The sequence below is a fragment of the Sinocyclocheilus anshuiensis genome, unplaced genomic scaffold, assembly GCF_001515605.1.
Source record: "Sinocyclocheilus anshuiensis isolate Anshui unplaced genomic scaffold, SAMN03320099.WGS_v1.1 scaffold630, whole genome shotgun sequence".
NCBI lineage: Eukaryota > Metazoa > Chordata > Actinopteri > Cypriniformes > Cyprinidae > Sinocyclocheilus > Sinocyclocheilus anshuiensis.
This window is the reverse complement of record NW_015542353.1, coordinates 91899-117260: the sequence shown is the minus strand read 5'-3', so window position 1 is coordinate 117260 and position 25362 is coordinate 91899. Positions and strand designations below refer to the sequence as shown.

At 36.0% G+C, this 25362-nt stretch overlaps 4 protein-coding genes across 5 annotated transcripts in view; 3 read left to right on the top strand and 1 right to left on the bottom strand.

The window, feature by feature from the left end:
* LOC107691582 (chromaffin granule amine transporter-like) overlaps positions 1-907 on the top strand; it is a 6561-nt gene extending 5654 nt beyond the window's left edge. The window contains exons 11-13 of the mRNA XM_016490249.1: positions 164-283; positions 464-597; positions 686-907. Of these exons, the coding sequence (XP_016345735.1) occupies positions 164-283; positions 464-597; positions 686-793 (362 nt within the window). The 3' untranslated portion in view covers positions 794-907. The remainder of the gene's footprint in view (positions 1-163; positions 284-463; positions 598-685) is intronic.
* A 1218-nt stretch (positions 908-2125) lies between these two features.
* Positions 2126-9436, top strand: LOC107691556 (TELO2-interacting protein 2-like). Of its 2 annotated transcripts, XM_016490200.1 has the most exons (8): positions 2126-2388; positions 2559-3209; positions 6359-6545; positions 6957-7049; positions 7142-7326; positions 8106-8249; positions 8400-8556; positions 8868-9436. In XM_016490200.1, exons 2-8 carry the CDS (start codon positions 2584-2586, stop codon positions 8955-8957), a joined length of 1482 nt encoding a protein of 493 aa, XP_016345686.1. In that variant the 5' UTR covers positions 2126-2388; positions 2559-2583; the 3' UTR covers positions 8958-9436. The 2 variants fall into 2 exon arrangements, with proteins under 2 accessions (XP_016345686.1, XP_016345685.1); XM_016490199.1 differs by having other exon boundaries at positions 2126-3209.
* A 2310-nt stretch (positions 9437-11746) lies between these two features.
* On the bottom strand, positions 11747-14927 carry LOC107691589 (protein MAK16 homolog). Its single transcript, XM_016490254.1, has 10 exons — positions 14699-14927; positions 14413-14462; positions 14185-14294; positions 14005-14069; positions 13759-13910; positions 13170-13224; positions 12906-12980; positions 12727-12822; positions 12371-12436; positions 11747-12274 (listed from the first exon to the last, which is right to left on the bottom strand). The coding sequence occupies exons 1-10, from the start codon at positions 14711-14713 to the stop codon at positions 12056-12058; spliced, it is 903 nt and encodes a 300-aa protein (XP_016345740.1). The 5' UTR covers positions 14714-14927; the 3' UTR covers positions 11747-12055.
* Positions 14839-21814, top strand: LOC107691581 (D-galactoside-specific lectin-like). The gene is made up of 6 exons (XM_016490248.1): positions 14839-14862; positions 15779-15878; positions 21049-21093; positions 21179-21317; positions 21517-21626; positions 21765-21814. Coding segments are annotated over exons 1-6 (420 nt in total). The 3' UTR covers positions 21767-21814.
* The last annotated feature ends 3548 nt before the right edge of the window (positions 21815-25362 follow it).

Sequence of the window (25362 nt, the reverse complement as noted above, 5' to 3'; positions counted from 1 at the left end):
ATATATATATATATATATATATATATATATATTGTTGTGTTCTGCAGAAGAATGAAAGAGTAAACAAAGACAGAATTTACATTTTGCAGTAAACTATGCATTTAAAATACATAACTCTAACAGATTGTATGAAATGGGCAGCTCTAATTATTTGTGCTTGTAGGAATGGTTGATTCGTCTATGATAGCTATAATGGGTTACATAGTGGATATTTGCCATGTGTCTGTCTACGGAAGCATGTACGCTATTGCTGATGTTGCACTCTGCATGGGATTTGCTGTTGGTAATTGCCCTTAATGCAGTTGTATTGGAATACATTTTTTTCTATTAGACATGTTTTGTACCATTTATTCTTATTCTGTCACAATTTAGATCTATTTTCTGGTTAAAACTTGGTGTTAGCTCACCCTAAGAGCTCCAGGAGCCAAACTGACTCTTCCTTCTTGGTGCATTCCTACTGCAGGTCCATCGACTGGAGGGGCCATAGTAAGAGCCGTAGGCTTCCCCAATCGCATGGTGATCATTGGCTTTATCAACATCCTGTATGCACCCCTTTGCTTCTTCCTCAAAAATCCTGTTGTTCGGGAGGAGAAGATGGTGAGAAACACAAATGTGACTGTATGCGTGTCTGTATCAACATGTTTACAAATGCTTTGTGATGACACCTGACACTTTTTTTCTCAAGGCTATTATAAATCAGGAGTGTCCAATGCATGTGAAGAGCTACAATACACAGCAGGGGTACAGGGAATTCCCTCTGAGTGATGAAAGTGAGGAGGACACTGAAGAGTGATGCACATATACTTATAAAGGAACTTACCAACAAATAATCAGGACCTACGAGCAGCCCTGATTCAAAAGGTTTAAAATTATTAATATAGCAACTTTCCCTATCCTTCACTATGATCACATGTTTGTGTAGTACAAATGGTTAGTGGAAAGTAAATATTGTTTTTGTACACTTGTAAAGTGTTGTTTGAATGAAATAAACAGGCCTGATTTGTCAACTTGAGTTGATTGTTTTCATCATGATGTGCATGTGAAAGTGATTGTGCATCAGTAATGAAGAGAAAATCCATTGTGAGTGGGATGCCAACTTCTTTTGTGCCTCCCGTGACACACCGTTAATTTCCTTTGGATATGCATCAAATGTCATTGAATTTAATGATTGTGATTTCCAGGGTAAAAGAATAGGAAGTTACGGACAAAGGGAACCGATATAGCTTCAAGTTCGACAACAAATTTGAAACCATAGATAACTTAATAACCAGTTTTTCTTGGTCATTATACAAAACAGGTGCCTTTTGTCTCCCTCATTAACATGTAAATACTGACATGAACAGTAACTACCAACTATATGCTATTTCATTAATTTAACACCAAATGTCCAGTTATATGCTGTAAAAGAACATAAGTGCAAACTGATTGTAATGTTTTGGACACTTAGTTACATGTTATTTACAAATGAATGAAAATGTGAATGGATGTGAGTGCATTTTTATATGTAAAATCATAATTATTAATAATATTAGTCAGTAATATTGTCGTCTTTGAAATATGGTTAAAGTGTACTGCCGAATATACTGACAAGCATTTGTGGTAAACATACTTTAATGTCATTTCTGTTGAAATTTATATGCCACGTATTTGAATATATTTATAATATAATATCAAATAACACACTACGGTTAAAATAATAACCAATTACTTTACATGTGCTTTAGTATGTTGGTCAATACATCAAAACAAGTGTACTTCTGTAAAGCAAGACAATAAAATATTAAAATATAATGATTTATAATTCATATAAAAGTAAAACTTATAATTTTTCATTATTGTAAATTGCATTTTTTGTGCGTTAAATGTGGGAAAGATTCATGAAAGTGTACTCTCTATAAGTACATGAGACTATTAATTTCATTAATATTACAGTAGTTTTTTAAGAATATACTTTGGACGGTGCACATTACAGTAAATGCAGAAACGTGTTAGCTTAGCATGAGATGGGATGATACAATTTATTAACAATCTATTTGTCTAACATACAATCAGCTTACCAAAAGAAAAATGCAGAAGTGTTTATTCACTTGATTTCTGCACTTACCGCGCCACCTATTGGGTGTTGTATCACTATAAATGGACAATTAAAACCGAACGGCGTTTCTGAAATGTGTGATAATTTGTATTTACAAATATTGACACTTAATATCACTTCACAACTGCTTGGTGAATAGCACGTTTCTTACCTCAAGTATAACTTACTTCGCTTGGACGTGTCGCTTCACATGGGAACTCTTTGAACAGTCAAGTTTCTGGGGAAATATTTTAAGGTCGCACTTTTAAACAACAGCGCTGTCTAAATACAAGTAGGCTACGTGCAGTTTATGGGTAAATCATTCCCATATAAGTAGTTTTTTAGTACATGGAGTAGAACTGAATCATTTAAATGATTCCTAAAACACAAGCTAGAGCTGTTAAGGCCGTGTTATAAAAATTAGCGGTCTGGAGCCGCTAGTAATACTTTTTGTCATGTGGTCTTTGTATTTCTCTACGGTCAAGGATAGTAAAATGTAAGACACCGCAATGGATGTGGCACACATTCTTCAGGAGATGAAAATCAGAGATGCAGCGGATTCCTGCTGCTCTGCTTTCAGCCGCATTCAGGAGCGGCTCGAGCTGGAAGAAGCGCCGGAGGGACGAGCGTTCATCCTGGGGGAGACCGCGGAGCTGCTCTCGCTCGCGCCGCTAGACTGGCTCTTCCCTGAAGCGAACGCTGACCTACGAGGCCAGTATTTGGGCCTAGTGAACTCATTCACCCGTTACGCTGCCCTGCCACTTTGTGACACAGACAGCGGCACTTTACCTGCCAAAAGTTACGAGGACATACCGGCCAAAGCCCAGGCTGTTAGTGCCGTGTTACTCGCGCTGTCCGCGCAGATTCAGAACGCGCTGGAGCATCAAAACCGTCCAGACATCAAGTCTCTAGTTCGCACACTAGCCCCCAGCTTCTGTATATTCTCCGTTACACACCTGCTGGAGCAGCCTTGGAGCAGTGCAGCCTCCAGAAACCGCGCTCGGGAGCTGCTAGCATCAGCTGTGGCGCTGATGGGCAGCAGGTCATTGCAGGAGCTGCTGTCTGGAAAACCTGGCGAGGGCCAGAAAGGACTTCTGGGGCCAGTTCTTGACACACTGCAGCTTGAATTAACCAAGTAAGTTTCAGAAAGTCAAAGCACTGGCCTCTCTCAGCTTTGCAAAATGTATATTTTTAATTAAATTGGCTCTGCAAAACTATATTTTCTAAGCAAACTAGAGGGTCAGTTCCTGTTATGCAGTACACAAGACATCATATACTGTACATCTTAATGTACTATATAAGACACACTGCTCACAATTTTAGGCGTTGTGAGTGTTATTTTTAGAATCGGGCTGTATGTATAAAGCCGCTCAGAGTAAAATTTTAGTCTTAAGTGTGTCAACATTCTAAGAATGACGTAATTTTACTCTTATTCCTAGACTTAAGAATAAGAGTGATTCATAAAGGTTCCTACGTGTTAAGACTAGGTCCCAGGTCCTAAATTATTTAAGAGAGCTGAAGAGGGCTGCTAACCTAGTTAGGAGTAACAAGATGGCAGCACAGAGACGACAAACACTTTCCAGCGAAGATATGACATATTGGAGTTATATGATGATATGGAGTTGATAAAACGATACAAACTTGATTGTCAAGATCAAAAAGTCTTTCTTTTTTTTCTTTTTTTTTGTAACTGACAAAGTAAGAAATGTAATAACTTCTTCCACTCAACAAGTCAATGCTCTAACTGCAGAAATGTAGTAGGCTAATGAAATTTTTTTGGCTGTAAAATTGGAAAAATGCAGCAATGCACCGGTGATGACACAGTAAGCAGGGTCTTACATATTGTGGCACTAACCCCACCAAACACAACAGTGGCCAAAGGTGATGTGTGGATTTTTTTTTTTTAATGACCCCACATTTCACTTAAACCACTAAAATACAAAGGGGAAAAAATCACTGACCAGTGTTGCCAACAGCTTTCAATCGAAAGTAGCTAAACCTGGTCACTTAATGTTGCTAGATGACCTCATAAAGGTGAGTACACTGATCTATATTTATATTTATATTTATATTTATATAGATCAGTGAACTGGCCTTTATGACGTCACGGGAGAGTCTCGGAATGTACATAAGGTTTGTCCAAGAAACTGATTTTGTTGCTAGGCTTTTGAAAAAAAAGTCTCTAAAGGGATGAGGAATTGGCAACACTGGCACACTGACTACAAAATAAGTTATTAATATTTCATTGGTCCTCTTGTTTTTGCATGTGTTCATAATTTCTTTGTATGACAGCATGCCAAAAATTATGACCGCACAATTTGGCATGTTTCATTGCATTATTATCACAAATAAAACAACGGACTCTAAGCAACTATGCAATATGCTTACAAAATCTTGAACATTCATTTATTTATTTATTTTAAGGGTGAAATTTCCTAGGCTGGACCTCACTTTTGGCCACTACTATATGGCAATTAATTAACTTTCCAACTGACCGCCAAACCATATTGCAAAAACAAGCCACTTTTATGAGGATTGTGGGCTTTCATGGAGTTGTTGGAGCCACTGATTGAACTCATGTTCACATCATTGCTCCAACTGTAAACGAGGAGACATACCAACAGAAAACGAAGCATCAGTAATAATTTGTGATAATTTTGCACAATGCAAAGAATGTATTTTTATTTTAATAAAAAAAAAACATTTAAATATTAAAATATTTCAGTGTCTTAATTAAATGATTTTGTAGTAGTTACACTAAATGATTGGTGTTGTGCTGCTGTGACTTCACATGAACAGGCTCACTATTGGCTGATTCAGAGGTTGAGGTCAGCCATTTTGTGTTGACATCATTGTAGTAACACTTAAGTGTCACCTCAGTCAAAACTTAAGAATCAGTCTTAGACTTTACTGAAAGCTGCTTTTAGCTTCTTTATAAAAGTCTCCTACTCGTAGACAAGTCCTACTTTTTACTAAGAATTTTTTGACACTTAAGTCAAAGCTTAAGACTATTCTTAAGAGCATTTCTGAGAAGTTTTATACATACGGGCCCAGGTTTCTTTTTTTTATTAATATGACGGTGAACTTGGAAGCATAATGGCTACTTAAGGACCACTTAAGTAAAATTATAGGAACTTAATTACATTTTAAACAATATGGACATTTCTATAGTGAATATGCATTTTTTTTTTTTGTTATGTTTTGGTTTAAAATCAGAAATACAAAAAAGGTGTGGACATCCCACAAACCCAATAAAGGCTCAGGTGTGGGAAAATAAAGCAAGAAATTAAGGAAATGGCCACACGCTTATGTAACTGCTCCAAAAAAACTTTATTAAAATATGTACAATGTTTTGACCATCAGGGCCCGTATTCACAAAACATCTAAAGGCTAAACGTCGCTCGCCGATTTAGGAGAAAATCTTAAAAATAATGGGCGTTTCAGTCCTAAATGTAGGACTCCTAAAATTTTGCTCTAAGAGTGTTTCGCAAAGCGTTTTAGCGCTAAAACTAGCTCCTAAATCTGTGAAACATTAGGAGTAGTGAAGAGGACTCCTAAGTCACTAAGACCAAGCCACAAACTATCCTAAAATGGCTGTTGCTGTCAATCTGCCTCAGAATATAAACATTTTAGAAACCTCTGATGATAATGAGCTTTTAAAAAGGTATCACCTTTGGTTTTGGAGGTTACCCCAACTCCAAATGTTCCTTTGATTATATCCTTGTTTTCATTAACCAGCTGGGCAAGAAGTAACAGCTGTTCTTGCGTCCAGTTTGGTTTTCTTTTACGTTTGCGTGTCTTACCATCAGCCATGATTATTCTACTCTGTTAATTAAAAGGCTGTTTATATGCATATTCACTAATTATGAGAAGCATACATGTAAGAGGCTGACTATTAGCTGAACATATACTTGTTTAATTAGTGACACTTAGGCTGCATTATAAAATCTCTATTTGAATGTGGCAATTAACATTTTTATTTTTAAACCTTTATTTGAAGATGGCAACATAATATTCCGCTCCACAATATTTCTATGAATAAATCTCTTACAGAGACCCCTCATTTAGTAATCAAACAAAAAAATGACTGAAAACATTGTGGAACAAGTATGGACTGGTCTAAAAGCGTTTAAATCTTGTGTTTGAAATCCTGTTAATTTTCTTGCCATTGTGTAAATGAGTGTATTTCTGAAGATCTGCTGTTCTTCTTTAAATGACATCACAGGAGCACATAATAATATGGTATTAAATGCACTCAAGCTTGTCCTTTGTTTGTGTGTTCAGGGAGAGCTGGAAGCGTAACCAGGCAGTGAAGCATGTGTTCTCCTGGATGCTGGTGCAGGTTGAACGACCCTGTTTAACTGAGTATTTGGAGAAGGTGTTTCCTCCATCTCTGCTGATATCTGATGATTATCGCACAGAAAACAAAGTACTGGGTGTGCACTGCCTGCATCACATTGTTCTCAATGTGGTAAGTCATTCTTGTAAATATTTTGTCCACCACAACTATCTACAAAAAACTTGTCCATGCAGAATCTTTTCATGCCAAAAAATGCCCCAGAATCTAAACCTGCCTACAGAACAGCAAAATACGGCATCATAAAGACACTGCTGGTATAAATGCAAAAGGCAATCCCAGAATGTATTGAAGTGCCACGAAATGAGTTGATGGATTGATAAATATACTCATATTTAAATCCTGATCACTGTCTTTAACGGTCCATTTATCCTCAAAGATTGTTGTGTCTCTGAATTTGAGTCGCTTTTATTGTGCTCCTGACATTCATAAGCAAGACATCAAATCCTGGAGGACATTATAAGCCAGTGTTTTTTTAATATATGTATTTGAAATGTGTGTTCAATTGATCTTCTCCTTTCTTAGCCAGCTGCTGATCTGAGGCAGTTCAACCGAGCTCAGGTGCTCTATCATGCTCTCTTCAATCACTTACACACGTCTGAAGCTGTACTCATACAGGTGAGGCTTTCACTCACACAGTCCATGTGTGTACTTGAACACAGATGTTTAGTTTTCATTATGTATCTCACCTTACTGTCTGTTATTTTCAGGTTGTGCTGCCCTGCCTCCTAGACTTGCTGTCAGTCCTTGAGAAACCTCCAGTGCACTCAGGTTTACCACGCAAACCAAACCGCTTTGATGATGTGCTCCGGCACATCTTGACATACATGGAAATGGAGCACAAGCTTGACCTTCGTCGTGTTTATGCCAAAAATCTTGTCTTATTTATTGAGAGGTGAGGTCTAAATAACGCAAGTAGCTTTCTCAGTATTAGTGATTTCAGTAGTTATGTTTACCCTGAAGATGTAAAGAAGTATGTAAATACTGTGACAGTAATATTTATCAAACATACACCTCAGGATATCTTTCATTTTCATGTGATGTCATACCAAAAATGAAAGATTATAATCAGTTACTTAGCCTCATGTCGATGCAAACCCTTTTTGCAAAAAACTTCATCTTCGATACGCAGTATATTTTAATATTCTCATCATTTTTTGTCCATTGGAAAGTCCACACAATCAACATTGCAAGCTTCAAAAAGTTTATAAAGACATTGTAAAAGTAATTCATATGAATTGAGCATTTTAATCCAAGTCCTCTGCAGAGACAGTCTCACTTTTTATGATAAACAGATTTCATTTAGGCTTTTATTCACATATGAACATTGATTAATGCACATTCATAGAGCTTATCAAATAATAACAAATGTTAGAACATTTTTGGGTGAACTATTCCTTTAATGTTAATTAATAGTCAAACGACCATTTTGGCATCGTCTTAGGCTACTGTTGTTGGTAGCAAAGCATTTCTAAAAATCTCACCAATAGCCCGGTCACATTTTTGGTGAGTTTTGAAAAAAAAAAAAAATAATTTGAATTCATTTTCATGTTGATATATTTATTACTATGTTGTTAATTTAAAATATTCTTAACTAACTTGATTAGCATAATTGTTGTAATATTACTCATCTTTAGCTACTTTGATGTTCCAATTTGGCATGTTATCTCATAGGATGGGTATAGTAATCATTCGTCACCTGAAGAGGCTGGAGAGGGTGATTGTGGGATACTTGGAGGTCTCAGATGCTCCAGAGGAGGAAGCCAGACTGAGTATCCTGGATGCTCTGCAAAAAACTCTACAGATTGCTTGGCCACGGTGACCATTCATAGCACTATACAACATCAGTACTTCAGTGCAACTACATGCAAATGACTTTTTACATCAGTTTTTACATGATTCCACTCTCTTGCTTATATCAGATGTATCTCACACTAACACATTGTGTGCTTTTATGTATATTTCTAGTATGGAGAGGAGGATGGGTTCACTAGCTCAGAGTCTTCTGAGGTTTCTGGTTGACGTCTCATCAGAGTCAATACCCACCCATCTGAAAGAGCAGCTCATGACCCAAGCGTCCCACTGTTTACTGCTGCTCGACCACTGCTCAAAGGGAAAACTACAGGTGAGAATGACTATTATTATTCTTTATATTGAATCTTGTGGTTATAGGAGAAAGAATTTCAGCCAGAGAGGTAAAAACTGTTATCTTATATTTGTTTTATCATTCTGTTTCAAGTTTGCAAGTGAAAGTAATAAAAATGGCAGATTTATACGCCAGTAATCCTCCTTACGAGTGACTAATTAGAATGTCATCATGCTTACAAAGCTTTTATGAAATGGTAAAAGCATCTTTTTACTCTGATACATACTGCGTGCAGTTTGAAGCTGTTTTCTCTCTGTCTATTTTTTCTTATTTACCTTGTTTTTCTACAGACTCTTCTGAGAGAGCTAGACAGCAGTTGTGTGCCTGAACCTGTGTTGAAGTGTATCCAGAAAGTCACTGCAGCATCTGTGTGTCAGTAAGCTGTCAGAGTATTTGCCGCTTTTGGAGTTGACGTTGGCTCAGTAGAATCTGATTCGGTGATCAGTTCACTACGTGCTATGAACAAAATACACTGTGTGTGCTATCCAGGGGAACTGGCGTTTTTTGTTTTATTTTTGCAAAAATAAAAATTATACAACCTCAAAGAGATTTAGATTTGCAGGCTGTTTTGAACATGCTGTAAAACTGGGACATTTCTGGGGACACCAAAAAAACAGGTCTTTCATCCTACTTTTAAGATACTTCATTAATGCATGCTTCAGGTTAGATTGCTAACAGCATATAACTGTTAATGAAGGTTTTATTTCTTTTCTGGCACAATTTTGGCCTCTTCAATGGTCAGCATCTCCACTTCAAATGTGCTCAGTGAGTTGTTGAGGCAGTTAAGCAAAGGTTTCAGCTCATGTTGTCACTTCATCAGAAAATGTCTGTGCACAATTCGATTGCGCATCAGGCCCGTTCACACCAAGGACGATAACTATAAAGATAACGATAAAGATATAGTTCTAAAAATCGTTCTATCGTTATCTTTATAGTTATCTTTATAGTTATCTTTGCGACAGACGCATGTGCGCTTAGAATGAACAGACGATATTTTTCGCTGGTGTGGACGCTAATATCGTTATCTTTATAGTTATTGTTCTTGGTGTGAACAGGGCTTAATAACACATACCAGTGCTGTCAAACATTACTAAAACACAACACTAAAATAGATTAAAATGACTTCATACTTTTTAATTTCTTTTTAAAGCTGCAGTCCGTAACTTTTTTTTGGTTAAAAATGATCCAAAATCAATATTTGAGCAAGTACATAACCAGCCAGTGTTCAAAACTATCGATTGACAGTGGCCAATCGTTTATAGCCTTTTCTCACAGCAGCTTGAATAATTAAATGTATTATTTTGATGGCAGATTGTAATCCAGAAAGGATTGTGTTTATGAAACGCATGTGAATGAAATTAAATTATATTCCAGTTATAAATGTGCTTCTGATTACAGATAGCCTGGGATTACACAAGATCTGTATTTGAAAGACAACCAGTTCGAAGGGAGCATAATTAGCTTTTTGGGTTAAAATAATTTCTTAATATGAAATTCGAGTGGTATGACAATTAGATTAGACTGTGCAGAAACTGAAATCACACGCTGATACACATAGTCACGCAATGCTGATGTTGTTAACATTAAGAATTTGAGAATAAAGTTTAACAATAATAATAATTTGAACGGTTTGATGTGATAAACCGAGCTAACTGATCTTTAGATTTAATCACCATTGGTAGTGAGATTATGAAACACATGTGAATGAAATTAAATTATATTCCAGTTTTAAATGTGCTTCTGATTACAGATAGCCTGGGATTACACAAGATCTGTATTTGAAAGACAACCAGTTCGAAGGGAGCATAATTAGCTTTTTGGGTTAAAATAATTTCTTAATATGAAATTCGAGTGGTATGACAATTAGATTAGACTGTGCAGAAACTGAAATCACACGCTGATACACATAGTCACGCAATGCTGATGTTGTTAACAATAAGAATTTGAGAATAAAGTTTAACAATAATAATAATTTGAACGGTTTGATGTGATAAACCGAGCTAACTGATCTTTAGATTTAATCACCATTGGTAGTGAGATTTATGTTAATGCTTTTTTCCTGAGTTGGTCAGAACAAACGTGGCAGACTTGTTACTTGTTCAGATGGCATTATCCGGTGAAAATTCTTATTTGGGTCATATTGCAAGACGTAGGCTAGAATCTTTGATTGCGAAGTACAGTAAATATCCACACACCGGTGCAGTGACTGACTGCCACACATTCACCTCAAAACATTAGATTCATCTGTGCCGGAGCACAACCCACGCAAGGAAGATAATTCCGCAGACAGCTGCAATTGCAGGTTTTCAAACAGAGATGGCGACAGAGGCAAAACTTATAGACTGCAGCTTTAAGGAATGAATAAATGTCTTAGCAAGTTTAAAGAATATCAGATGACGTTTGGAACATATGTTTGGTGACGTGCTAGTGTGCTTTTTACCCACAATAATTAAGTGACTCACACTGGATATTATTTAGTGTTAATTGAGTTAAAAGAAACATTTCTGTTAGATATATATGTATTAGAGGCATTTTCCATATGAAACTATGTCTCTTGGGACCAAAAAAAAGAACCTTGCTTATACATTTGGTTAGGATTTTTCCATAAATTTTCTTTGGAATAAGTGCTTTGAAAGGATGTGCATTTGTGTTACTAACAGCATTACCACTGAGGTCAGTTGAACTCCATAAACAATAGCAATGTTTTCTAGGGGTCTGCAGTGTAGTTGCTGGTGGGTGCATGAGATGTAAAAGATGATCTAAGTAAAACATGCATTCAAACACAACAATATAGAAAAGTAGTTTAGCTTTAGAACACCAGCCACTGTCAAACTAACAGACACTACTTAACCCTTGTGTTGTGTTCAGAACCCTATCACACTTATGAGTTTACAAAAGATTGAATCAAATCGTTGTTGATAATATAGCATAATGAGTGATTTATAAGCATTTGTTTGAGGCCGGGTCCTTTTTGCTCTGTAACATCACGCGTGTAACAAGGTGAAAAATCTCCCCCAGAAAAGTATGAAAATGATCAAAATTTTTTTTAGAAGTAGTTATACCCTTTGTGAACAAAGTCACAAAATTTCAGTCCAATGCGATAACATTAACTAGTATTTTCGGGAAAAATAATTTTTTTTCAGAGCAAAAAGGACCCGAACACCACATGAGGGTTAATATGCATGCATGCCATTTCAAATAAAGTTTATTATATGAACATAGGTCAAAGTTGACTCCAAAGTACACAATGGAACATTTTTTAAAAACACTTACGCTTGCAACAGCATAAGTAAAGATGAGACAGGTCAATGTACAAACAATCCCACATTAGAGATTTGGACAGGAGTGTACAAACACACACACACACACCAGTGTACATTGTTATTGAATAGAGGTGTTATATCAACGATCAGGTTTAATGAATTGGAAATGTTCCACACACAGCAGAGATACTCTGGTGTGATCAGCAGTTCAGTCTCTATGTGGCCTTACTTTTCTGAGCTGGTTCTGTCTCTTGTTCATATTCTATCTCTACATAGGCCCGTTTTTTCCTGATTGGGCCTTTGAGTGGAGCCTTTCCTTTTGATTGGGCCTTGGTCTTCTCTTCCTCTAACTCTTCTTCAGACTCCTCTTCCTCACGGGATTCCTCTTCAGCATCCTCTTCTTCATCACTGCTGCCCTTTAGGTTGTTCATATCCTGTAAAAAATGCTCAGGGTTGAAATAATGTCATTCTTTGAGAGATTAACCATGGTTTTTTTTAACGGAATTTAATTTTTATACGTAAAATATTACCTCAAAATCACTGAGATCACTCTCTTCAAACTCATCATCAGCAACAAATTCTCTCGTCACAGGCTCCTGAAAGACAGAAACAAGACCACATAAGTATATAAATAATAATTATTATTAATATTACCCCCAATTAATATTAACCCCATCTAAAAGTGTGCACAAGGTCTCCCGAAGTTGTTTTATTTCAATTGTATTAATATTTCATAATATTACTGTATTTTTTACAAAAATAAATGCAGCCTTGATGAGCATAAGGGACTTCTTAATAGAAGGCTCTTAATAGAATAGAATAGACTTCCTGTAACAGTCATACAAATAATAAAAACACTAAGCTGACAAAAAAATAAAGTTAATACCTCTTCATCTTCCGCTTCCTCTGATTCAGTCTCCTCTTCCTGTTTTTCCATTGCTTTATTAAAGGCGTGGATGGGGAAGTTGTATATGTCTCCATACTAAAAGGGAAAAAAGAAAACTTTAAATGCAATCACTGATCTGGCACAAAAGCAGGAAAAAGATGTGCCAAAGATGCACTTACCGTTCCTTGTTTTAGACGGTCTAACAGTTCTTTTTCTATGGCATTTTCCAGCTGAGCAGCAATAAGAGCTTTTTCCTGTTGGTAAGAATAAAAAAAATGAGTAAATGCAACACATTTAACTCCACATTTGATTGTAGAGTTGTTTTTAAAAGAATGGGTAAAAAAAAAAAAACAGAGGTAGGCCTGTTTAAATGCTCAAACAAAATAAAAATACAAAGACGGGGATATAGTCAGGAATTCACGTATGATCAGTGCCTCACTCACCTCTCTCCTCTTTTCTCTTCTCTCTACTTTTCTACTGAGTGGAACCAATTTTCTCCTGTAAATAAAAAAACCGGCATCATGTAAGAGATTATATACAGTAAGCCATGTATTGTGTAAATGCTGTTCAAATAATCCTGACAATAAAAATTTATCAGTTTCCACAAATATTATGCAGCACAGCTGTTTTCAACATTGATCAATATTTCTTAAGCAGCAAATCAGCATATTAGACTGATTTCTGAAGGATCATGTGTCACTGAAGACTGGAGTAATGATGCTGAAAATACAGCTTTGCATCACAGGAATAAATTACATTTTTAAATATATTAAATAGAAAAGTTATATTAAATTGCAATAATAATTCACAATATTGCTGTACTTTTTATCAAACAAATGCAGCCTTAGGGAGCTTTTATTACAAGGCTACTTGCAAATTAAAGAAATGTGAATGAAATGTTTTAAGTTGAAATAGTTTGATGCGAGATGAAAGGCATCATGGAATCTATGCTGTGTTGTTCACTAGAGCACAGAACGCCGAAATTAAGCAGAATCACAACAAACAACAGAAGCAGATAAGAAAGAGACTCACTGTCGTTTGAGTGTGAGTTTGCGGATTCGAATGAGATACTGTGCGATCTTCGTCAAGCGCTGTTTGCACTTGTGTCGGATGAACTGCGGCCAGTACATGAGGTTCTCATCGATCTGCTCCAAAGCCTTTGCATAGTTTCTATCAAGTTTCACCTTGAGTGAGCGAGAGTTAGCACGGGTTTATTAAACATTTCAATGCGAAAGACATCAAATGATCAACGTGATTTGTTCGCTTTGGTTCCCTTACCTTCTCCCACATGCGAGCAGGGAATGCTGCTCTCTCAACAACTTTCATATAGAGATAACACCGGCCTAAGGAAACACAACAACTATGATGATCAAGAAATTCATATTTTGAAACATTTTTGTTTGGAAAACTGAGTGCCGACCACATGTTCGCAACTGCTTTTGCGAAGTGCGTTTGTACCTTTCTCTTCTCTTACAGTGGCATACTGGCTGTTGGCGAGAGGACATGAACTGCGATTGCACAGGCCTGTGAGGTTGTATTCATTTCGACAGAACCGCTGAGTTTTCGTTCTGTAACAACGACAAGAAATCAAACTGTTAGATGTCATGTTCGTCCACATAAGTTACATACAAGACAAAAATACACCGCTGAACAGTGCAAGTTAGTTTATAATGGTATAGTACTTACTTGACTTTGTAGGAACAAAAACTGTCATTGCCGATAAGGTCCCATATAACCTTTAAAAGACAAATGATTCAATGTCAAAGATGAAAAGATCAAAATTCAAAACCTAAAATCTGAACGTTCACCGCTACCAGTGTTTTATATTTATCTTTTGTTAAGATTTCCTATCAGTTATTATTGGTTCAGTCGCGTCCTGTTCATTCCAAATCACATTTAATTTACCCGTGTCGCTTGTCAATAAATATAGATACGTTGTTTTCGTGAGCTTTTCTTAAAACGCTTTACTTACGTCGTCGTGTTGCATTCTGGCAGCTTCTTTGGACGGTCGTCAGTAAATATATAAATACCAGCGCTAAACTGATACAATAGAACTAACTACCAAATATTTATGATAGCCCAATTAAGTTTTTGTGATTACATAAATACCACATGGAAGTTTCAGGCGGCAGCCATGTTAACAACACCATGAGCGACCCTACTGCGACTCGCGAGAACAGCAATCTCGCGATACCTGAAATGTAGCCTAGTAGGCGAGAGCAGGCGGCTGCAGTGAGGGGAGGAGTACTTGAGTGAAATAAGCGCAGTCAAGACGGACAGTTCTGCCCTCTCGAAGTGAACAGATACCAACGAGATCAAAGGCAGATATCGCGATATTCACATTCACGTGCTGTGTTGCTAATAAACATGATATAATTTCAGTTCTGTTGCTTTTATATGAAAATAAATATGATGAACAAGACACTCAAAGTGCTTGCTATTTAACTCCATACGAAAGGTGTATTTATCATCCATTTTTACTTTAATACAAACATGTATTTTAGATTTTTATAGAAATATGACAATCACATATCTCTCACACAGAGATCGCACTGTCATAGTGTTTGGGGACATTCATGCATAATTTAAATACACAATCACATGGAACCAGTAAAAAAAAAAAAAACATTTTAGAAGAGAAAGCAGCTTCACAGTTGTCTGAACCAATGGGCATTAAAGCCACTATTTTCTATTTTTGAAAATAGGCTCATTTTCCAACTCCCCTAGAGTTAAACAGTTGAGTTTTACCGTTTTCACTTCCGTCAACATAACCAACGTGACCACCTGCTTGCACAGGGAGCGTGCCTTCTGTTGGAAGTTACCTAGCTGGGGACTATTTTCAGGCGCTGCGTAATATCATTGCGCCTGCTAATGGTCTAATCAGATTCAATTATCTATGCTAAGCTAAGCTAAAAGTGCTACCGCCAGACCCGGAGATCGGTTGAATGGATTCGAAAACGGTAAAACTCAACTGTTTAACTCTAGGGGAGTTGGAAAATTAGCCTCTTTTCAAAAATAGTGGAGTGTTCCTTTAAGCGGTGTGGTCAGCCAGTCGTTCCCATCATGCTTGATCAGCGCAGTCGGTGGAGAGCAATCCCACACAGCCGAGAGTTTTTCGGCACACGTCAGCGTGACATCAGAGCAAGTCGGAGGTAAGTCGGACACTTTTCTGACCGGCATGCCATGCATCTCGCGGTGATCACCGGTGATCGGTTCTGCGCAGATTTTGCTCATCTCAAACAAGCCTATTAACGTAATGCCTGAATTCAATATTTCACAATACATGTAGGCCTATCGGACGACAAATCGATACACACTTTATCGACAATTTCTCCGTATTATACTCCCACAGTAACAAACATTCAAAAACCACATATTTTCCCAATGCTACATAAGACCCAAACTACATCCTCTATCAAATCTATATTACCCACAATTCGAATCAGACGGTCTATGTGCTTCTTTGTAACAAGACGGCAGCACATGTCATGAAGTCTCATGACCGAACCAGTCATCATTTGTTTGAATGCGAAAAATCATTATTAAAATGCTTAAGTTTACACAGATCTGTTCCTATTCAAGCTACAGCTTTCTGCGTGGTGGTGACAAACTTGAGTTGTTGATTTTCTTTTCAACATTCAATGCATATTGTCATATATAAGTGAAGTGAGTGAGTTTCTCCATATGGAATGAAAACAGTACTTATATATGTGTGATACAAGGCAAAGCAAGTATCACACTCATGAGAAGTGCATGCTGGGAACTTTTCATTGGTTGCTGCTTAACCCTTTACTGGACAAAGTAGTACCAAAGCCCGTAAAAGGGAGCTCATAGTAAATGTCACTGTTCACTAAGGACTAAACTTGATCACATCTTGTTGAATCACATTTCCAATGCAGTTGTTTTGAAAGCTGAAAATTAAAATGGGTCAGTATCACTGTAGGGTGCCTTTTGGTGTCCTGTACATAAATAACTCATTTGCCATGATAACTTAACATAAAAATGACTATGAAAGGGTGTGTTATATTAGGCTAAGTTTTTATATTCATAACAAAAGCATTACTTGGCTCTTTAGATACATTTTTAGATTTTTTTTTTTTAGTTTTGTGTAAAAGGATGCGTGTTATTTTGCTATGTCCCACTGCTCATTAAATTTGAATGATAGTAGAATATTGTCAAGTCATCAAATTTAAAAATGTTGTGCTCCTAATAATATTTTGTTTAAGAGATTACTCAATTTGAGTGTATTGATCATTTGGTAATAAAAACTATATTTTTTATTTAATAAAAAAGAAGAGTTTGTCCATGCCCCTCAAATGGTTGTCCACCCTGTGGTAATGGGGAATCCGCCCCTCTAAGAAAAGGCCATCCCTTTTAGTGACATCAGGACAACAGATTTTTTTTTGTCTCCTCAGTGGTGGGAATTTCAACGGCTGACGTTAGTAAGTTGGTGACTTTTCAATTGTCAAATTTTCTTTGTATGAATTTGACTATTTAGCTAGTCACAGTCTGTTGTAAGCTAATATGCAAATTGAAGCTCAAACTGTCCACCCTGTCGGCCACTTACACTTGACAGGGTGGACATAGCATTCATTTGTATTTAATATTGCTTAAATGGGGGGGGGTATATCAATGTGATCGAGGATGTAATTATATTATGTATTATTATTATTATATATTTTTTTCGAAGTTGAATGTTTCATTGTCATATTTTGTAGTGCTTTGTGTGTTCTGCTTTATGTGTCCACCCCGTCATGTGCTGGTCCTCCCAGTCATCTCGATATTTTACAATAATATTTTAAATAATAATTCAATCATATCTATATAATCCAGTGTGTTCAATAGCTAGTTGTGGGGGCAATAACATGCAAACAAAAAACTGCATCCAAATATCACAGTTTTCTCCAAATAAGAAAAAATACATGTGCAAATTTATGAGTTTCTTTAAAAACACATGGTTTACATCAAATCTTTTATGTATTTATAATTTGAAAGCAAAAAAATTGCCCTGTTTAGGAAAGGGACATCATACCTTTCAGTATTTTGCAATGAAAACGTATTTAACTAATATATATGTCCATGACAGGGTGAACATATCTTATGGTTTATGCTTTGAATAATGGCCCATAATTATCAAAAAAAATGTGTGGGAGCTCAGCTAATATGTCTCTATAGTACTTGGGTGTCTACTATTTATGACATGACAAAGCAAATGGGAAATTAAAACCAAAATGTTTGAGTATTGTGAGGGTTGAAAGGCACTCTATGGTGATATTGACCCAAATACCAAATTTCAGAACTTTCTTTTTAACTCTATAACAGCATATAGTCAGGACAAAACAGTCATAGCACTACGTCAAAAAGACAGACTGCACAAATCACACACACAAACACACATAATAAACATTGTTTACTTGGTTTTAAGAAATTCAACACCACACGGTTAGACAGGTCTGTTCCTATTAAAACTAATGTTTCTCCGTGGTGGTTTTAAACTTTGACCTCTGGCTTACTTTTTAACATTCAGTGCATATTGTCATGTGTAAGTGATGTATATTAGTTTTTCAACATGAAATGATAAGAGTATTCATATAAAATAGAACACAAAGTTAACAAAACTGGAATCATATTCACGAGAGAAGAATGCTGGGAAATTTCTTTTGAGCGTTTCATTTTTAACCCTTTATTGGACAAAAAACATATAAAGCCTGAAAAAAAAAGGAGTTCACTGTAGACAAACGATATTTAATCAGGAAAAGATGATACACTGATGTTTAACAAAAATTGTATGTCGGATCAGTCAGAAAAGATATAGCAACCCAAGTCAGACCAGTCTGAAGGTCTGACCCAACTTCAGCTTGAAAACTCAAGGAGGAGGTACATTTCAAATTTAGTCTCAGGAGAAGAAGAAGATGAAGATGAAGATGAAGATGAAGAATCTTATATAGCAGATCAGTAAGTTGGCTTTCTCAAGCAATAGTTGATTATGACACAACAACATCTTACCACAACTGAGATGCTGTACAAAGCCATCACATGTAATTATAGTCTCTGAAAAATTAAAGAGTGCAACTTTAAGATATTATTTGTCATTTTTGTAACAAGGTGAGATTAACAAACTACAGGGGAGAGAACAATAAACTCCAGGTACTACATTAAATACTAAATAATAATAATAGCCTAATAATAATAATAATAATAATAAATAAATAACGTTCTGTCAACCACTGCCTCCAGGTTTTTAAATATTTTTATATATATGTTTTTGCATGCAAGATCTGAATTTTGTTAATCATGATTTAAGTATACAGTCTGTAGTCTGATCTTTCAATTAGATAAATATAATAAAAGAAGCTTTACAAATTAAATGGGTAAATTACATTTGTCAAATGTGAGTGTCAAATAAATAAATAAAAACATTATTTTAAAATGTGCAAAGTTCTTAGAAATGTACTTTTTGTATTTAGGCCTATGTTGGTTTCATGCATTTAATGTTTTTCATTTTACAAATATCATGAATTATTCATTCATAAATAAAACATTACATTCATAAATGAAATTCAAAACTGGACTTCACAATTAATGCTAGTAACCTTTGCTTAACTGCTGATTGAAAATAAACATTTTTGAAATTGAAAATGTCAAATTTTGAAACTGACTTCATCCAGTGTTCAGATTTTTGTACTAGAAATGTATGCAAATTAGCGCATATTTCATTAAATAATGCCTCATTTGCATATTTAAACATAACATTTTAGAAAACTTGTAATACAAAAAATGTTTGCAATTATCAATGTAATCAATCAGCTGGGTAAGTAAGGTGATAACTATTATTTAATTTTTTTACCCTATTAACCTGCAGTGTCTCGCCTAGACCGGTGACGACCGCACAGAGTAGCATTATAACAGAACTTTCAAATGTATCTAGTATGATAAAACAGTGCTGCTTTTTTCCCCCACATACGCACGACCAGAAGAAGCGGAAGCGGTCGACTGTGGCATAATAAAAGCTCCGCTGCTTTCGAGCCGTCACGCTCGTTCAGCGGCCTCGTTTCACTTCGACGGCTTTCAGCCTCATCCTGCTTCACTCTACTACGTTAATAAATCATTAGCTCATCCATGAACATGATTTCTGCCCGAGTCCCGTCGGATTGCATCGGCTGTGGGGATGAAGACCACAACTCCCATGATTCCACACTCAGTCACAGCCTCATCAAAATACGCCTTTAATTCTTTGTTTATTTTCAATACGCGCCCTCTAGTGGCGAAAATTACGTATTGTGCCTTTAATGGTAATGTTAGCAAAACTTTTTTTAGAACATATTTTTTGTTAGTTGGGATAAAGATGCAATGATTAAAGTAAGCCTTACTTTTTTTGACATATAAAGCTGCAATGGCCTGGAAAGTTGTGAGGTGTATGCATCACGTATGGTCTTCACTGATCCCTGCTTTGGCATATACAAGTACCTCGCAATCTCCTATTTTTGTGTCCCATCTGGAATTCGTGAGTATTTATTAAGTCTTTTGCTACTCAATCATTAAATTCTTTCCAGGTGATGTGTTTAGAATATTGTGATTTAAGATCCTTATTCAAGAGCCTTTAGTATGGCACATTAGTCAAAGTTCAGAGTTAAATATTATTTCTCCCCTGCATTCCAGAAACTCTTGTAAAAAAAAAAAAAAATACGGAACTTCATTAAAAATAAAGTTCATCAAATTAAGTTTATCCTTTGATTTCTGTGTAGACCTGCATTTGCCGCTCTCGCCATTTAAATACAACATGCACGAATCAATGGGTGGGGCTAAACAGGCAGCGATGTAGAAGCAGGCATTGACCTTCTTCTGTGGAGGCGGTGCTTAGCCACACTACACTGTCATAAAGTGGCACTTTCCACAACCAGTCGTTTTGGCAGATTGACTTCAATATAAGCTGTTTTAGACTAATGAGCAAGTTTTGAGTTCTAAAACTTGCAGGGTGTTTTTATAGTAGGCTACAATGATCTCTTATATGTAAAGAGATCAGGGGAATTTTGGTTTCTCAGTTCATGACCCCTTTAAAGGCTCTTTATGGTTTAGTTCCCAAACCCCACTTATATATTCAATTAATTAAATTAATATAAACGTGTGATTAGTCATAACCCCTAGTGTCTAAACTTCAACACAACACATCACAACAAGCACACGAATAAACCAGTCTCCATTTGAATATGCTTATAAAATGCATGATCAAAGTACACTCACCATTACTCACTAAGCCTGTTTTACATTTATTTTATATGTATTTTTTTAAATTGCCTTATAACATCTTTCTGTTTACTGTAGGTTCAAGTTTAGTCTGTGAACATGAGACGAGTGCCCTGACCTGTGGTTTGTAGGCCTATTCTGTTCTTACTTAAGAGTTTTACTTTTTTTGCATCCAAGAGACTGTAAAAAGTTGAACTGATGTTTTCAGATGATGGGACTGTCATACACATTCACAGCGCTAACTATGGCCGAACTGACAGCAGCATGTGCTCTACTGGACGACCTCCTGCTCAGCTTGCCAAAATTGACTGCTACGCCTTAAATTCACAGACAGTAGTCGCTAGTGGGTCAGTTTACATCCTCAGTGTACAATTTTTCACATGTAATTTAGTCTTTGCCCTGCTGAAAAAGCAAAAGCAAACCAAAACCAAAAGACTAGTCTAGGGTGTTTTCTCCCAGCAGGGTAATAAAATAACTTTAATAATAATAATAAAATAATTTGAATTAAGTTTTTGTTTAATTAATTTATATTTTATTATGGTGTAGATGTGAAGGGAAAAGCAGCTGCTCCATATTAGCCTCCAACAGTGTCTTCTCGGATCCATGTTTCGGCACATTCAAGTACCTGTACATCTCATACTCCTGCGTGTCTAAGTGTAAGTGTTACTGTACAGAGCAATGATACTGCATATAGTTTTCTAATGTGTTGATTAGTTTTGGTTTTGTTTAACTTACGAACTCACTCATCAGGCTAGACTGATAATAGCTTATTACTTTTATGTTTGTGTTTGCAGAGAACGACAGCTGATCTTGTGAATTTGGCCTCTTCAATTCTCTATCAGCATCTCCTCCACTTTAAATGTGCTGAAACTAAATCTATTTCTTAATTTTGCATCTAATAGTATGTGATATTTGCCATCTGTCCTCTTGTAAAGATATGGCAAATATAGTAATGGTAGAATATTACTATGCTAATCTCAATTCAATATTTGTGTGCAGATAAAATCATTAAGACTTTTGCACAAAGCTTTGATTCTCTTTCAGTAAATATTTCTATAGATCTTGCTTGTACAATATGTTGGGATTTTCCTTACAATAAATGCTTTGCAAATGAGAATGAGGTGCGTGTGCATCTTCTTAAAGCATGTTGATTGCTTGTGCCAATATAGCCTTGTGGGCAGCGTGCCAACATAAAGCGCCGTCCTGTGTTCGAATTCTGTCTCAAGGACCTTTCCCGGACCTGCCCCCTATCACTCGCTCTCCCACTTCACTTCCTGTCAATTCTGATCTGTCCTGGCATAATAAATGCCAAAAATAAATCTTTTAAAAAAAGTTTATCTAAAGAATGTTGATTGCAAACACCAGCTTTACCTTATCATCATTTACCAAGTGTTATGAAATAATAACATTTACATATGTGACCCTGGACCACAAAACCAGTCATAAGGGTCAATTTTTTGAAATTGAGATTTATACATCATCTGAAAGCTGAATAAATAAGCTTTCCATTGATGTATGGTTTGTTAGGATAGGACTTGAATATTTGGCCGAGATACAACTATTTGAAAATCTGGGATCTGAGGGTGCAAAAAAATCAAAATACTGAGAAAATCGCCTTTAAAGTTGTCCAAATGAAGTCCTTAGCAATGCATATTACTAATCAAAAATTAAGTTTTGATATATTTACAGTAGGAAATTTACAAAATATCTTCATGGAACAATAAAGAAAAAGAAATGGCATAAAAGAAAAATTGATAATTTTGACCCATACAATGTTTCTTTGTCTATTGCTAAAAATATGCCCAAGCGACTTAAGACTGGTTTTGTGCTCCAGGGTCACATATATCACAGACATTGTAACAATACAAAGCTGGTTATCCCTGCCTTTTAACATAAAAATTGCAAATAATAGCCCAAACCAACTTATCTTTCATTGACTATGAAAAGTCAATGCCCATGCCCACCGATTTATGTGCCCTGGCACCGGCTCTGAGTAGAGGTCTGTTCCACTTCGCTTTTAGACACACATTTGCAAACTTCTCTAAGTACTTCCCCTCGGGGAATCCCCATTGCCAATTTGAAGTGTGTTCCACTTTGTGAAGTGGACGAGGGAAGTTATGGACAGACCCTTGACCCCTCAGTTGTGTACTTGAATTCTTTGTGAACATGGCTCTGGAACGGAGTTTCTAACCGCAATCCTCTGGTCTGCACTTTCCTGCTCCACATCACCAGGTCCAATATCCACAGCAACAGAAGGTACATTTCCACTGGGAAGACTTCAGTTCACACCATCTCCCATCGCAAACTCTTATGTCTGATTCCTTTCCTATAGGTGCTACATGCAGCAGTCCTCTCCCCTATCTGGGAAGCTTCTAGAGCAGCAGGTCGATGATAGCTCCTTGTATGCTTGTATCCCTCTTCTTCTTTATGACACCGAACCTTGGGGTGTTGCTTAGCAGTCTGATCCTTGATCATCCTCGATAAATCAGCCATCCTCACCCATAGACTCTGAAACAAAATCCAGCAAAATCAATAAACAGTGTTTTCTGCATAACCACACCCTTGTTTTGGCTCTTTCTTTATGCTTTCACTTCTCTATAAAGTACATTCTTGAACATATTACTGGAATCAATTTTATACTTAGTCCCCATAAACTAACATTACAATATCATATTGTTTCTTTATGCTGCATAAGAATATAAGCATTAATTATTAAGCAAAGTAACTTTCTTTTGAACTGAATACTCGAGCTCACTCTCAGTAATACAAAATACACAATTAAATTGAATGAGTATAACAAACATTTTTAACCAATACTGTAAACATCCACAGAACTAAATCATTAGTACTCCTTCGATCCCCGCATATAAACAGCAATCACATGTACATTCACGTTGCCGAGACAAACACCCTGCTTGTGAACCATGTAAACTATGTTTGCAAACCATACATTAACATTAGTATAGGATTTCAGTGTGTTGGAGCATTTTTGTTAAATTTTAAGTAAATATATAAAACACCCGGGCCATTAAAAGCTGTTAGCACCATTTTGACAAGAGAGTACAATCGCCGTAAAGCGTATTAATTCATTCATAAAATTTACATTACCCCACTTAAATGTTACATACGTTTTACTAACATGTTCTCTTGACTGGATATTGTGACAGGATTTACCCACCTATGCAGTGGCATAGCAAGCCCCGGGCCCGTATACAAAAATATTTGTACGGCCCCCCAAACGTTATAGGTTAATGTGGGCTCCAACTATCCTTATTGTTGTCTTTTGTGTTCACAAGCTGTTTTATTGGTATAAATGCGTGGAAATTATATTTAATGTTTTCAATTTGTAGCATGCCAGCAACCCAATAATCGCAATAAGCATTTTGTTACTTTCAATATAACACAGATAGTATCCTTTAAATTCTGTCAAATTTATCACGAAATACAAACAATAAATGTGTTTAATTTAATTCTCTGGGTCTTCAAATTCATCCGCAATGTCCTTGGTGTTTAATTTAAGGCTTCATGTATTCTCAATGGAAAGAAAGGCTGCTTTCGATAGTCTTTTGATAAAAGAGAATCAAAATGAAAGAATTAAAATGGTGCAGGTGTTGTTGATGCTAAATGTAATACAGAAAAAAAATTAATCGTTGTGGTGCAGGAACACTGCATCTTATGAACATTTTCGAAAAATTGATATAAATCATATTCAAATAATAAATACAGAATTTTTTTTATTTTATTCTTTGTTCAGATCGTAATTTTAAACATTCTATAGTTAACTTAATGTCTGAATAGTAAAGAGTAATAGAAAAAAACTACAGTATGCATAAATGCCATTTGAAAAGTAACTAAACAAATGTGGTAAAAGATGTGTTAAAAATGTTTATCGCTTATCCCACCTACCATATATATTCTTATTGCTAAATATAATCCCCCTATAACATCATGTGTGGAAAAGTTCTTGACATTTATGGCCTAATATGTCAGCAGTGAAATGTCCATAAAAAATCGGCCTTCCGAGACGACTTATGACGTCATAAAGAGCCTTTAAAGCGATCTGTAAAGAAGTGTTCTAATTGACTCTTGGTAAGTTCAGAGGTGAGGTTCGTGTATATAGGGCTGCACAATTAATCGAATTTCTAATCGTGATTACAATTACAGATGCCACAATTACGTAATCGTTCAAAGCGGCAATTAATCTTTTAAAGTCCACTTATGTTATTCTGCACGCTTAAGATGTGTTTTTTTCTTTCTACAGGTTATCTTAAGCGTTTTTCCATTGTTTTAATTTTAGTTTTAGTATAACATTATAATACCATGCATATTTTTACTTTTTTTTTATTTAAAGAAGAAACCAATCCAATGTATAATTGACATTTGATGCTTAAT

Coding starts and splice junctions, on each gene's coding strand:
- LOC107691589 (XM_016490254.1), bottom strand. Junction 14,295..14,412: donor TTTTGTTCCTACAAAGTCAA/GTAAGTACTATA, acceptor TCGTTGTTACAG/AACGAAAACTCAGCGGTTCT. Junction 13,911..14,004: donor CTGCTCGCATGTGGGAGAAG/GTAAGGGAACCA, acceptor CGCTCACTCAAG/GTGAAACTTGATAGAAACTA.
- LOC107691556 (XM_016490200.1), top strand. CDS start 2,584: ATGGATGTGGCACACATTCTTCAGGAGATGAAAATCAGAGATGCAGCG. Junction 3,210..6,358: donor CTGCAGCTTGAATTAACCAA/GTAAGTTTCAGA, acceptor TTGTGTGTTCAG/GGAGAGCTGGAAGCGTAACC. Junction 7,327..8,105: donor CTTGTCTTATTTATTGAGAG/GTGAGGTCTAAA, acceptor GTTATCTCATAG/GATGGGTATAGTAATCATTC.
- LOC107691581 (XM_016490248.1), top strand. CDS start 14,839: ATGGAAGTTTCAGGCGGCAGCCAT. Junction 14,863..15,778: donor AAGTTTCAGGCGGCAGCCAT/GTTAACAACACC, acceptor GTGGTCAGCCAG/TCGTTCCCATCATGCTTGAT. Junction 21,094..21,178: donor GACGAGTGCCCTGACCTGTG/GTTTGTAGGCCT, acceptor TGATGTTTTCAG/ATGATGGGACTGTCATACAC.